General features: G+C 41.9%; 1 protein-coding gene across 1 annotated transcript in view; it reads left to right on the plus strand.

Annotated features, from left to right (window-relative positions):
* Positions 1-6450: 6450 nt before the first annotated feature.
* fto (FTO alpha-ketoglutarate dependent dioxygenase) overlaps positions 6451-14887 on the plus strand; it is a 134320-nt gene continuing 125883 nt past the window's right edge. Inside the window, exon 1 of the mRNA XM_049604571.1 lies at positions 6451-6527. Within this exon, the coding sequence (XP_049460528.1) occupies positions 6486-6527 (42 nt within the window). The 5' untranslated portion in view covers positions 6451-6485. The remainder of the gene's footprint in view (positions 6528-14887) is intronic.

The raw sequence follows: 14887 nt of genomic DNA on the forward strand, positions 1-14887 counted from the left end.
TCCCTCCTGATGGTGCACGAGGCAAGGACACACACAGAGGATGTATGCTTCTGTATAGAGTTTTATAACGTCTCTCAGCTTGACATTGTGCGTGAGATTTAAAAAGGGGCTCTTTTGTATGTCAAAACCTCACTTTTAATGGGTTTCTTATAAAAGTGCTCAGTGATCATGGTATTCAAATCACAGCAATAGCAAAGCGCTTCCTCATTTTCGGTGTCTGGAAGTGATCCCAGGCAAGGAGGTGTACCACATCTTAGACTAAGGCTGCACGCTCTTTCTGTTCGCTAACCCAAGGGCTCTTTCCTGTGGTGCTATACAATCATTTATTGAGGCTTAATCAACATGTATTGAATGGTGTATGTACTTTTTGAGCCATTTTAAAGGCCCCTCTGTGCACTTTAAGCCTCGGCCATGGGGTTGCAAGGTTTTTAACAATGTTCCAGCTAAGGGCTCGAGGCAATAAATTACTTCTGTCCCTGAAGAGCTTTTATTGTGGCAAGAAACAATTCTTTGCACTGAGAATTAAGGAAAGGTAGTTATACTAGCTAGACAGCAGGTGCTACTCAGGCCCGGCACTTCTGTCCCTGCAGGACTGCAAAGTGAAGTTTGAGATAATTTGCACTGATCCAGTCTGGGCCTCTCTGTTAACAATCAGGATTAGTCAAACACAGTCAAATGTAGGACACTGAGAAATGTAGAAAAAGGACCACTTGTTTAAACTGGTCAAAGCAGCATTTTGCTTATGGGCCACGACAAAACTGGCATTATCTTGTTTCATTCTGCATTGTAGCGGCAGAGAATACATCTATCAATGACAGTAATAGTCATGTGATTTGATTTTATTCTGTCATAAACAACAAACACATAAACAACAAACACATAGCAGACTTGTCCAGATAACAAAATAATCAGATTTAATCCAACATGGGACTTCAAACAGGTGTAAGCAGCACATAACACATTGTGATAACAACTGCTGAGTGGTGATGTGCACATTTAATTATTGTGGGTATGACTCATTATAGAAACAGCACATTTTTCTAAAATTATGAATGTCTATCTTCCACCTTTGCGCTTGCTATTACTTTTACTATGTCTATTACTAGAAAGGATTTAGTTCCAAAACACCCATAGCTGTGATTTTTGACTAAATGTTGACTGTGCCTGCTGCTCAACCACCTTTCATAGTCTGGTGCCTGACCATATAAATTTATAGCATAGACCAGGGATACTCAGCTTGCTTTGCCTGGGGGCCACTTTTACAAAATGAAAGGTGGCCAGGGTCCAGTCACAAAAGCCCCACACATGTTAGGTGTATACAGGGGTGTTTCTTGGATTTTAGGACATTCAGGGTTTAGCCCGGACCTCTTTATTGATGAACAACCTCTGTCTTGATACTTTATGCACCCTGGCACCTTATTTACATTAAAAATGGGGGTGGGGGGGTGGGGGTGGAGACCCATGGTGAATCAACTTATTTTCATTGTGACCTCATAAATGTTTGGGGTCCACCAGGCACCCTGTTGCAGGCCAGATTTGGCCCATGGGCTGCTAGTTGAGTATCACTGCCACAGACTGTATAACAGTAATAGAGTCCCATTTTGAAGCCTTGAGTTTGGCATTTTGACCATCGTCATCTACGATTTATAGAGCAAAAGTGACCACATTTGGATGGGAGGGTGGAGGTAACCCTAATGCTGACTGCTAACTTGGTTAGCATGGTGCATTTACAGTCTATAGCTGAGTTTAATAATGCTAATGCTAATTTTGGCTAGTGCAAAACAGACATAAAACCGTTAAAAAAATGTACTTGCTAGAAAAACTGATGGAAAAACATTTAACTCCTGGCTCCTTCTGTACAACCAAAAGCTGAACAAGAGTTTTTAAGATGAAGAAAATGTTACAGGTAACTCTGATAAACTGAAAACCGTGAACTAGCCTAGCAACAGCTAAACCTACAGCTATGCCTATACTCTGTAAATCTGGGGTTATGCAATGGTTACGTTACCTAACCAGCATAGCAGTGACTTGTCAAGGGTTTAATGTGTACATGCTCTTAGTTATGCATAACTGTTAACCTTAATAAGATTTAAATGGGTGAGTTATATAAAAATGTACCCTCTGTACAGTTGTCATGAACAGGGAAATTAGCAATGGAGACCAAAACTGTTTTTTGTAACAGGCTGTAAACATGTATATTTCTCCTGTAAATATCACCATGGGTTTCTATGGGGATTGACTTGATCTTGGAGCCAGCCTCAAGTGGCAGTTCAAAGAACTACAGTTTTGGCACTTTTGCCTTGGCTTCATTTGTCAGCCCCACAGGTTGCCACTTGATTTCTACACGACATGCTGATAAAAACTTAATGATTTACAATGTCCTTTACTTAGGTTGGCTCTTCATTGCAATCAAAAAATGTAACGTGTCTTATTTTGCATAATCTATAAGTGAGCCTGTTGTTGCACTGCAAGGTAATAGAAATTACATGTGGTGTCACAGTTAGAAGAAAGACTGTCACCATAAAATGATTCAAAGAGGCAATTCTCCTTTAACACTCTCTTGCCTATTCTCAACTTTGCACCTTTTACACATTCTACATTTTGCAGTCGTTAATATAATGCATGTACCAGCAGTGGATACATTATATGTGGCTCCAGTGAGAACTGAATAACGGAAACCTGGGACAGTTTCCAAAATCTGTCAGAATCTACCCACCTAGCTAAACAGGACTTTTAATCTTCTCCATCGCTATTGTAGGGTCTTTTTTATGCCCTGTAACTAATAGGCCACCAGGTGTGAGCCACACAGGTACCCTGGTGCTACAAAGAGACTGTACAGGAGTGATGTGGGGGTGCTTCAAAGCAACAAGGCGAAGGCGGCGGACTGTATGGAATGGAAAAAGTCAGCAAGAAAAGAAAACCCTCGTCTTGAAGAGGACATAATCGTTTGGAGGACTCCAACCTAAATAATACATTTCAGGTTTTGATATAACTATTACTGCCTGCGAAGAGCTCTTTGATGTTAATTGAAACCACTGGGCAGCAATCTGCTTTATAGCACTGACAAATAACAGTTTCCTAGGGCTAAGCATTGAAGGTTAGCAAGCACATACTTGCTCCATATGCTCATTCGATATAAATAAAAATCAAAAAAGAGCTTGTCTTCACGGGGGCAGCACAATATGCTGAGGATAGTCCCTGGCCGAAGTTGCGGTGAGCGAAAAATGTTGTTTACAGTTCTTAACAGTACCTTCACCAGAGGTCCTGTGTAATGCAGGACAAAGCTCGACTGTATTGTTTTCAGTTTTCCCAGTAGTTTGCTTCCTCTCTTTCATACAGAAACCACAGCTTAACTTGATAAAGTAATAATAAAATCTAGGTGGCCCAACAGAAACTCCTGCATCGGAAAGATATCATTATTCACAAAGAGGCCTGTCTCTTGTATTTCTGATTTTTCAGGCTATACAATAGTTTGAAGCACTGGGGAGAGATGATTGCGGGGCTGTGGGCTCTGGTTTTAATACAGACACGACACAATGGTCTCTGTCTTCCTTTACTGTGCTTTAGTACATTCTGGCACTGTCTCATCTTTTATTCTTCCCAAGCTGCTTTTTTTTTTTTTTTTTTTTTAACACTCATTATATCACAAAAAGGAGCCTTGTCAGAGGGTCATCCGGATCTGATGCAATGCACAATAACAGAAAACATACCCCCATCATGAGCACCTACACATTGGCCAGACCAGTAGGGAGGGCTTTATGACGATAGAAGAAGTTCAAAGTGATCCCCCCCCACCACCCCCCCCCATCTCATACGATACCACATCAGAGTGTGTACAGGGATGACCTCGCCTTATGCTGAACCCCACAGGTCGGACATGAGAGGAGAGGTGCCTGTTTTAGAGCCTGATTCACTGTAGGACAAATGACAGGCATTGTTGAAGAAGGTAATTGGCTTGTCTCCATGTAAAGCGCCTGTACGTTATGATTGTTCACAGAGCCTCAGATCTGATCAGTGAGCAAAAATGATTCAGAGAACTTTCTTCTCTTTGACATGTTCCCCAACACAGTGATTGACAGTGAGAACACAAGAGTGATAATTTGACGCGTTCCGTTAAGAAAGCTGTAATGACGGATCGGACTGGTATGGATTTAAAAAAGATTTTATGACAGTAATGAAAAAACTAAAAGGACTAGCTGTGGGAAACATGTTTTTTGTTTTCTTGCTGCAAGTTACAGTAGATGAAGGAATCGATCCCACTATCATAGGAGAATGATATTGATCTTCTTCTCCAACGCTCTGTAAGAGTAAACAAATGTCTACGTATTCCTTCAAAATAATGAGATTTTCTGTCTCGTGAATAGCATTACAGTTTTAATAAGGTAACTTGTAAGTGTATTAAAATGCATTTTTAAAGCAATGCACCTAATTATGATCAAAGCATTTCCCTCTACCCTGTCTCTGAAATCCACAAACCCCCATTACTGAGAACTAAACTACATGACTTGAATGGTTTATATACTTTGTGAATTATTTAACAGGCCCCACTATGCACATATGATTCCTCAGCCATGGGGGCTGTGAGGACTCTGACACTATCCCACCGATGGGCCACCAGCGATGGAATTAAAAACCAAGCTACTGCAGGGATTGTTGGACAAGGTAAGCGGCCTGTCTGCCATTAAAGGCCCTATACATTATGTTGACTCAAAGAGCTCCAGATCTGACAGTCTCAGCTGAAAAAGTCAGGCAGGGAACCCTCTGTTCCTTGACATGTTAACCATAAAGATGATTGACAGTGGGAACATGTGAATGATAGTTTGACGCATAAAAGGAACATAGTGTAACGATAGATCGGGGTGAGGGAGGCTGGATGAAGGCGGATTTTGACATTATAAGATAAAAAAAAGGAAATTATTTACAACATTGTAAGATTTTCTTTCCATGATAGTAGCTCTCAAAAGGCACTATAGGCTGACATATGTTAATGTGAAAAAAAACCTATATATGCATGCACATGGATCTAGTTTTCTCAAAATGATTCCAAGGATATTTTTCAAACATACTCTCCCCTTGGAAGACCAGGACAGAGGAGAGGAAATGTAGGTTATAAATAGGAATCAAACGAACCCCCCTCCGTTTATTAGTAAGGGATGCCAGAGACACCGACATCTTTGAAAGTGGGAGAGCTTTTGAGCATTTTACAAGACAGGTGAAAGAAACATGTGTGTTAAATCACTATACCCGGTTCACTTGGGTCAGCTCTACCATAAAAGAAAAGAGATTACAAAAGAAACTAATGAAGACACTGATCAAAGTCTGCAATGGTAATATGTAGCAGGTGTGTCAGACCCCTGCAATCCGCCCTTGCGCCGCCCTCCCACCACTGCGGCTGCTTCATCCGTGAAACCCTCTCATGTATTTCACATGTGCTTTGATAGGGAACAATGGACAGAACACATTTCAGCACTATTCAAAACATGTTATGAGCAATGTGGATGAACTCTTTGGAGGGTACCTCGACTGTGGGTGATGCATAAAGGCAGCCACATGGACGCCGTGCGTTTACGGTGCACTTTCATGATGGGTAGGGAGGTGAAAAGGGCTGACGCGGCTGAAGCCCACACCGGCGGAGGAGCACCTGGATTTGAGATGCATGCAAGAGTTGAAAGACGGCTGGCGGGACTTGAGCTGGAATACGTTCAAAGCATGATTGCTATTTTTACACAGATGAAAGTGGCACTGCTTTCGATTAGAAAAAGGGGGAAACATATGGAATATCCATGTTGAAGACCAAGATATTTCAAAGAAAATATTTGACTTTTTTAAAAAACACATACCTTTAAAATGTAAAACATCAAATTATTATAAAATATAATATAGCGTAATATTATTATACTATGTAATATGGACTGCAGTACGACCACCACACCTACTACTAGGCTACTACTACCTCTACTACAACTACTCCTACTGCTACTACTACTACTAATACTACTACTAATAATAATAATATTAATATTAGAGGTTATATTGTGTGGTAGTGGTGACTTTTACTTTTACACTTGTGTTCTATATCTTCTTTTTGATGTCACAGCCATTTTAAGAGCTGTTGAACTTAAATCACTGATTTAAATCTACCTTGACCGGCGTATTCGCACTTTGTAGATCTGAACCTGCACTGCACCTGCGCAGTGCAACATCTAGAGCGTGCTGAAGCTGCTTCCGTCGCGAGCACACGTTCTCAATGGGATTTGTAGTTCTCTTCACTACGTTTATACCGTTACCCTCATGAGTCTCTCCACTAAAAGCATTGTACACTTAAAATATTGACACCAGGTCTCCGACAGAATTAACACGAAAAGCTACACTTGCACGTGCCCTTTCTAACATGATAATACATTAATACGCTGTCTATACGCGTACTACAACAACCAGCGTCTCCTCTAGTGAAAGCGAGGCAGTGTAAACACAAGTCCAGGAACATGAAAAGATCGGGTGACAGTGAGGGGGAGAAGAGAAGAAAGGTATTGATAGCGTTTTTCTCCGTAAGGTCTGGCATATTTCTAAGCCCTGTCGCTCGTTGAATATCTAATGCTCCTTATGTGACGCTGCTGGCTGCATTTCGGAGGCTAGAAAGCCGTGAATGTCAGCGCATACCTCACCTTGCCTTGTTTCCTTTATTGTGTTTTCCATTTTCCCCCCCAGTCTTCCACAATGAAGAATTACAGTTGCATTAAAACGGTGCTCTGTCACGTAAACGCACTGCCGAGGAGAAGCTGTTGCTTGCAGATTAACGTCTTTGCAACATCCCATATGTACTGGAAACACGATACGAGCGAAAGTCTGTAGCATATCGGTGAGAAAACAGTGAAAGTCAGAACTGTTGCATCGCTTATAATTATTAGCATTTAATAAAAAGCAAGACAAACAAAAGGCAACGTCACAGCTTAATTCGGGATGCTTTTTTACTGTGGAGAATGAACAGTGAATGAGTTGTGTAGTAGTGGCAGTGCAGCAGCCTGGTGCAACAGTGAAAACAAATGGTAAAGTTAGTGTGCAGCACATTTGGCAAGGTGCCAGGCCAGCAGTGCACAGCTGCTTCAGGCTTTGTTATAGATACAGAGAATAAACGCTGGTAATCTGATGTACAGTAGAAATGAGAAATTATAGGCTAATGTAGTGATTACTGTTCTTACCCTCTGTAAGTATGCCAGCTGTATGATCTGCTAATGTATTAAAGTGAGGTGTGTGCAGGATTATTTGCACAATATAAACAGAGGTGGGTGTGTCTGTAATCTGTGATGCCCAACTGTTGTTGTTGTGTGTGCTGCTGCTTTAAGCTGTGTTTCGTGCTGACCTGGGCTTAATCAGGCTTTCACATGCTGTATAACTGTAACTTTGCGGTTTGTTGAGATACTAAAGGAGAGGAAGGAAAAGGCTCTGCTGTGCCCAAGGCATCCTGGGATGTGTTTTTGCGCCCATAGTCATAGTGTCTGCCTGTCTGTCTGTCTGCCTCTCTGTCTGTTCCTCCTCTTATCTCCTGACTTGGACGCCGTCTGCTGTGGCACATATGTTTGGATCATGTTAGACAGCAGTGAAACTATGTAAGACGTGGTTCCTCCTGTTTATGAAAGCAGCCATGGCGGCCAGATGAGCGGCTCAGAGAGAGAACTCATTCCAGCTGGCCCTCAGGCAGTCAGGCAGCACTGCACAGACCTAATGGCTTAGCTTCCTTTCTCTTTAGATAAATAAAAGGATGAGCAAGAGGAATTGTAATTGTAAAACGGCTATGTGACTGTAGAGCAGCCAAGGAAGGAGCTGCATGCATTTTGGCTACTTTTTGAAAATATTTTCAGTGGTTGTATAATGATACAGATATTATTATAGCGAATAACTTGGATACGGTGGTTGTCTTATCCTGTAAGTGAGTGTGTCTGCAGTGCTGCACAAAGTGAGAGATGCACTATGATGGGTCCACTGTCATTCTGAGTTAGGGAATGCAAGCACCGACAGATTAGTGCCAAATGAACACACAATCTCCCTAGAAAATCTCACCGCTGCATGTCATTATAGCACACTGACAGGTGGGATGCCATTGTCTATATATATATTCTTTAAATTACTCAGAGTAGGACGTTGGCCTAACTGCCCAGGGAGATCTAAACACACCCCATCCACATTAAATGACACTTTTTTTTAAAATTTAGACTAGTGGATGGATCCATCAGACATTGTTTGACACACTAACAGTTTTCTTTGTTGTTTCAACCTGACAAATCGCAGACTATTTGTAAGTTTGTGCACTACCATAAGTTCTCAAATAGCTACATTCTCATGGATTTCCTTTCCAGCATTTAACTCACCTTGTAGCTGAATGAATTGAAAACATTTAGCTTTGTTTTACCAGTATTGTCATCACAGGATGAATTTCCACGCATGCCTTGGCAAGTGTGAAAACGGCACTGACCCTTTCCCTTAACCCGATGTTCTAATGCTTTCTTTGATGCAAGCTCGCCATTTGGACAGTGATGACAAGTATAAAGTGCTGTGTCGAAACAGGAAGTGTGTGTGTGAGCGGCAGGCTAAGTAATGATCACACAGGGTCACCAGATGTTGTGAGGTCTTGGGCTCAGCCCAGCCCATTGCTTAGATCAGCCTCATTGGTTTGCTCTGGTTGTGGCACCTAGTGCAAGCTGTTTAGGGTATTTAATTTCTGAACACTCATTAAAATGGTTTGTGTTTCCCTTGGCAATTCTGTTAAATTAACAACTACCGAGGTAAAAGCTGATTATGTGGCCACACATCCAGACATGGTTAATCAATTCTCCCACACAAAATGTTAGCCCGTGAATTAGTGTAAAGGAAACGATTTATGGCGACTAATGCCGACGTCCTGTCATGTCAGGCCTGGTGTTTTAGCAAGAGGGGGTGTCAGATTCAGCACATTCAGCAGCTTTGCGCTCTGCCGGCCATCTTTTTCTCCCTTTTAACCCAAGCTACATGCTGCTTGCTCTATTAATGAGCCAATAATGGAGAAATAGTGTTGGGTGCTGACATAAAACATGGGTATGGATACCTAAGGCAGGGTAGCACATAAGCTCCAACAGAGCTAGATTTACACCTGGCTCTGTGTAGAATGGTAGAAAGGGGAACACTCTGCATGGGGGCTCTCACAGCTTCATCAGACCCCCGCCGGTCGAGCTGTGGAAAAGCCAGAGCTCAGAAAAATACGGCTGTGGCAGATAATGATACCATTACACTAATGGAGCTGGCAAATGAAGGAGAACCCAGATGCCCTGCTTTATTACCGGAGGGGGTCATTTCCTCGCTGCATTCCTAATGGCCTGAGCACACAGTATTGATCAGGCTATCATGCTGCTAATCCTCTACAGAATTACTTATCGCTGGCTAGGTGTCGATCCACCGCATGCCCTGCTCTGGCCTTGCCGTTGGGCGGCCGCTGTGTGTCCAGCAGGGACCCCGGGCAGTTTATCCAGTCATGATTTAGGGCCAAGCAGGGATGGCGTCTGGGAGGTCTTCAGCAGTGGGCTGGCCAGTTCAATGTGTAACAAAAGGAGGCAAATGAACCTTATAGCTTTCATTTAATTAAGGAGCAGGCAACGATGTGGTTCCTCCCTCTTTATGGCCCCATTGGCCGCCGTGGAGCAGGGGAAGCTGTGAGGTTGGGTGTTGTTCTCAGTAAAAGTGTTGTGCTGTAAATAAGAACAGGCAGCTCATGTGCCATCAGCAGCCACAGCAGGATGCAAGATTTTCACAAGGCCCTTGGCCTGAGTTGATTACCTAATGCTCAACACATTTAACTCTACTTCGTTCTTGCTTCATGTGGCTGAAAATTAGAGACTTCCACATGCAAATTTGTTTCTTTAGGCCTAACTATAATGGACCGCCCACTTCCAGTTCTAATTACTACAGTTAGAAAGTGACTTTATGTGACAACTGGAGAAAAGACTTTCTAAATTATTCAGGGTATGCATTACTTGAACATGACCGAGAACGGGGTAGCCTGGGCCCATCATCATTACAAATGAATAGGAGGGTCAGGTAGCACAGAGCACTTTGCCCAGGGCTTGTGACCTGTCATATCCTTGGCCCCTTTACTGGGCCCCTGTGTGCATTAGCATCCTCAGGCCACTGGAAGTGTGGCATTGTAGCATCAGCAGACCCCTCTTGTCACCTCTGGCCTTAGCTAATGAAAGAGTTTACCTTAAGGGGGGCATTTAGCCCTGTTCGTTAGGGCCACTGCAGTAGCCATAAGAAGTATTTATATATTTCCATCTGGAACAACCTGTCGTGGCTAGGGAAACTAGCTATTGATCCAGATATTTAGTCATTTCTTTCTGTGTGCGCCATCAATATTGTGCAAACATCCGTCCACGCGAGGGTTGACCTCAGCCCCGGCCTCTATTTTTTGCTCCCATTGGAGTTCAATGATATACTATTCTGAAAAGTAAAATCAATGAATGAATATGAAGTGTTGGTGTGTAATATAGCGCAAGCCCAAGGCCCCAGGTCCTTCATTGATCTTCTGTGTGAGCATTGGAGGGGGCTGATTAGTCTGCTGCTGAGCCTTTCCTCTACATGTCTTTACCTTGTCTTGCCTATTTGATCTTTGGCTCATATATTTGGACTGAGCTGTTTACAGTTCAACTTGGTCAGTCAAGCTTCTCTTTAAAGTAATTCAGCTAACATACTTAACTGTAATGTATTAGTTCCCCTGCCCAGCTTGGTACAAGAATGTCATAACTTGTATTGGAGTGAAACGAATGAGATAGGACATGCATTGTGTTTGCATATTTACACTATTGCTTTATTTTGTTTTATTGTTTTTTGTTCATTAAATTTAGCCTATAGATTCTCTTCTTTGACCTTAACTAATTAAATGTTGGAGCACTGTAGTTAGAGATGAAACGCTTAACAATTTTACGATAAACCATGGTAAAATCCCTGACGGTTGGTATTACTGTTTTAAATTTTAGTTACTGCACTTTAAAAACTCCCAGATGCAGGTGCAAAGGTGCAGCATGCAGTGTGGGTTTGTTTTGCTATTGTCGTGGGGGTGCAGCAGGCGAACCCAGTGACGCTACTGATTCCTTGTCCTCATTAACAGTGACACAGACACTTGAGCAACCATTTCAAAGACAGGCTATCTTTGATACACATTTGATATAGCGTTGATATGTTTACATAAGGTATTGGCTATGTTATATCAATGTTTATGCAAATAAAGGGTATATAGAATTTTATTTGTAGTTTTCAGTATAAACCTTGGTGAAATGATGTGAGTGTGTATCAGTACTTTTTGGACATTTCGGCACATTTAAATAATACCATGATATATTGATAGCTGTGATAATATTAACTGTAAGTGTGATATTAAATCTTGATACCATTTCATCTCTAGCTGCAGTAAGCATTTTGGTGGGCAAGTCTTAATGCCCTACAACTGGTGACACAAGCAAGCTGTTTCCTTGAGACAAAATGATGCCAAGTTAGTCTTTATTACCCATGAAATGGTTCTTTGTTGATGACAGAAAACCATGTCATGGTGTATGTGGTTATTAGCCATATAGGTGTTGGGTTAGCTTCTCATGATCAATATGAGAAACCCTGCATGTTGTGACCTCACTTCCTAGCACCTTCTTTTATAATGGTCTGTGTTGAATGCATGACATTTTAAAGGTGCACAATGTCTACATTTGGTTTGCATCTGGAAGGATATCAACTTTTACGGCCCCGCCTGCATTGTCTCAGGGTACATGGCTAAGATGGCCTGTCACGGACTTCCATATGTGCTTGAGAGGACCTGTGATCTTACTGAACATTTAAATGGAAAAACAGAGATAGCCTCATTCTAGGCATAAGGTTTGGTGTGATTTCGGGGATCAAACGGCAAAGTGAGTCATGCTGCAATTGCAAGGGCATTTGCAGCAACGGCTTCAGTCTCCTCAGCTCTGACTGGTTGGCATGAACCAAGGTGCAAAATTTAAAAAGAGTTCTACCAAAAGCAAAATAGAACTTATCTCCACAGATATGAGCAGCAATAATCATGTTGTGCATTCATGCAAACCAGCTTAGTTTGATTTCCTCTAGCAGCCTTCATTCCTTCCCAATTTAAGAAATGATATTTAAGCTTGATTGCTTAAAACCATTATGGTATATTGTGCTAGTGACACACCGCTATAGGTACCAATACTTGGGTATATTGCTATGTTTACCATTTACCCCCTGGAAACAGTCACTAGGATTGTCCAAACAGCCCTTGACAGCTTACGTGTTTGACAGCCCCTACCGAGCACCTCCTATTAGTGTTGAGACATTAGCCACAGATGTCAGCGTGGTCGCAAACAAGGAACGTGATGTGGATCATGCAAACTGGCCGACCAGATCAGCCGTCAGATTCAATGAGATTACATCCAATGTGACCTGCCCAAGTAGGGTTCATCTGTCATGCATGTGTCCCGTCACAAGAGAGACATAGAATAATCAGCTCAATCAATAGATGGCGGTGGCTCATTGGACTGGTGCTGAATAAACATGGGAATGACCCTCTCAACTCATACATAGAGGCCAGAGTCTCCAGGGGGTTCATTAGCCACTCGAGGCTATGATCTGGGCGAGTCTTTATTTTCCATTTCTGTTTGTTTGGCATTCTGGTGGCGTGTGTGTGAACGTACACTATGTGTGGGGTTTTGTGTAGGTTGACAGGTTTAAGTGTGAGGTATTGGTGTCTTTGAATGCTGTGGTTCTCTATACTTGTGTGTGTGTGTGTGTGTGTGTGTGTGTGTGTGTGTGTGTGTGTGTGTGTTAAGGCTGCTGTTTGTGTGAATGCTAACAGAACATAAGGGATAAAAACTTCAATAAACTTGTTTAGCACCATGGATATTGGAAAGATTAACAATTACAGAGGCAATATTGCATCACACTTATTCAGTTTCAGCCTTCAAAGCAAAAATGTCAGTAACAGTCAGAGCAACCTAGAATACACCCTAGCTGCCCTGGTTGTTGCTAATTTTAGCTAACTCTAATAAAATGATTTCACTATGCAAAACCACCTGTATCAGACAGAACAGTCTCTGTGCTGTTTATTTGTGAATTTATTTTCCTTTGTAATGACTCACCTTTCCAATAAAGTGGAAGTGCCTACTGCTACGGTGTTGCCCAACATCTGGTTTCAATGGAAAGTCCAAAACCCTTCATTCACAAAAGCTGCAGGAGACCAAGTTCACAGGGCGCTGTAAATACTAACTGTTAATTTGTACATCATAAGTTCTTTTCCATAAACATGAGCAATGAAAGTGTGTTAAAATACCTGGCGTTTAGCTTAGTGCTTTGTAGAGGCTGAGCATACAGAGTGCCTCCTTTTAGCCAGTGCCAGGTTTTAGCATTGCAATTAGCTTAGCCAGCTGGAGGTATACTTGGCTTCCCCTGCTTACCAAAAATAACACAGGTAGTTTCTACTTGTAAAAACTAACAAAATGTGATTTTGTAATACAGCACAGTTTTACTTAATAGGAAAGTTTTGATAACAATGGTGTCAGCTAGGGATTCAATTTTGTATGTTATTCAACTAGCCAACATTGCCATGGTTGCAATTGCAAAAAAGCATAACAAAGGCAGTTTCCCATTTTTTAAATTCATACATCATTCTTATGATCTACGGCAGTCCAAAAGTATTAGTTAAAATTAACAACTCTCCCTCTTGGGGGATTAAGTGGCATCTAGCAGTGAGGTTTGCAGATTGCAACTAGACTCACAAGTCAGTCTTTAGACTTTGCTTAACTAAAGACTGATGACTTTCTCCCTGATTTTGTGTTTAGATGGGCGGATACAATTTCAGAGTTTAAAAAAACTCTGTACGTTGCAGAACCAATAGTAAATCTGCAGGGCGGTCCTTCGGTGGCTCACTGAACTCTTGTGCTTGTAAACATAGTCCCACTAGAAACACGTGTAGCGGTACAAAATGGCTCAGCCAAGCTCGCAGAAAATGTCATCAAAGTTAGTGGATGTTTGTCGCATTTGCGGCGACACATTCTCAGCAACTAAAAGAAACAAACATAGTCTTTTACAAGGCCATGACTCATCCGTCTGGCTGGACTATAACGTTAGAGGGAATCGCCTTGTTGTTTACAAATACTTACCAGTAGAAAAGCAGCGTTTAGCTAGATATATAGCCTATGTATCACATTTTTCACATCACTGTATCACCGTTTAGACTAATCCGATGTTTGTTAAGTCTATAAACACAATGATTGAACAAACATTACTATTTCTGTGTGCACGTTTAGCTGGGCTAACCGTTAGCTGTTAGCCCTGTTAGCCGTTAGCGGTGTCTGTAATAGGTAATAACTCATTAAACGGTCCGTGAAAAAAATGTCTTTTCCAGCGGATATCTTAGTTACAACATGATTGAGCTAGCAAAGCAGTTTTGTGTTGCTATGTGTGGTATTTATTCAGTTTTGGGAAATCACGATGTCTAGAAAGCATCAGTGGCTGAAGCTGACAGGGACAGCTAACACTAGCAGCAAAGCTAACAACAGGACGTCATCTGTTAAAAGCCTCCTGTTGTCAGATACGACATGAAACTACTCCAGTTAGCTCAATCATGTTGTAACTAAGACATCCGCTGGAAAAAATATTTTATTTACAGATGAGCACACGTTTGATTAAACGGAGTTAAATCTCTTGGCATGCATTTTCAAGCTTTCTGTGTGTTTGTTTCCTTGCGGACGAGAAAAGGGGGAGCGCACATTTCCGAGAAGGCGTGTCCTTTTCAAAAATGCAGGAGGCGTTGCTTTGTTGCCGGCCGTTTTCGCCAGTGTGTTAAACACACTTTAGAAAGGAGTGTCCCCAGACTATCAGAAGG

This window comes from Epinephelus fuscoguttatus, linkage group LG2 (genome assembly GCF_011397635.1).
Source record: "Epinephelus fuscoguttatus linkage group LG2, E.fuscoguttatus.final_Chr_v1".
Taxonomy (NCBI): domain Eukaryota; kingdom Metazoa; phylum Chordata; class Actinopteri; order Perciformes; family Serranidae; genus Epinephelus; species Epinephelus fuscoguttatus.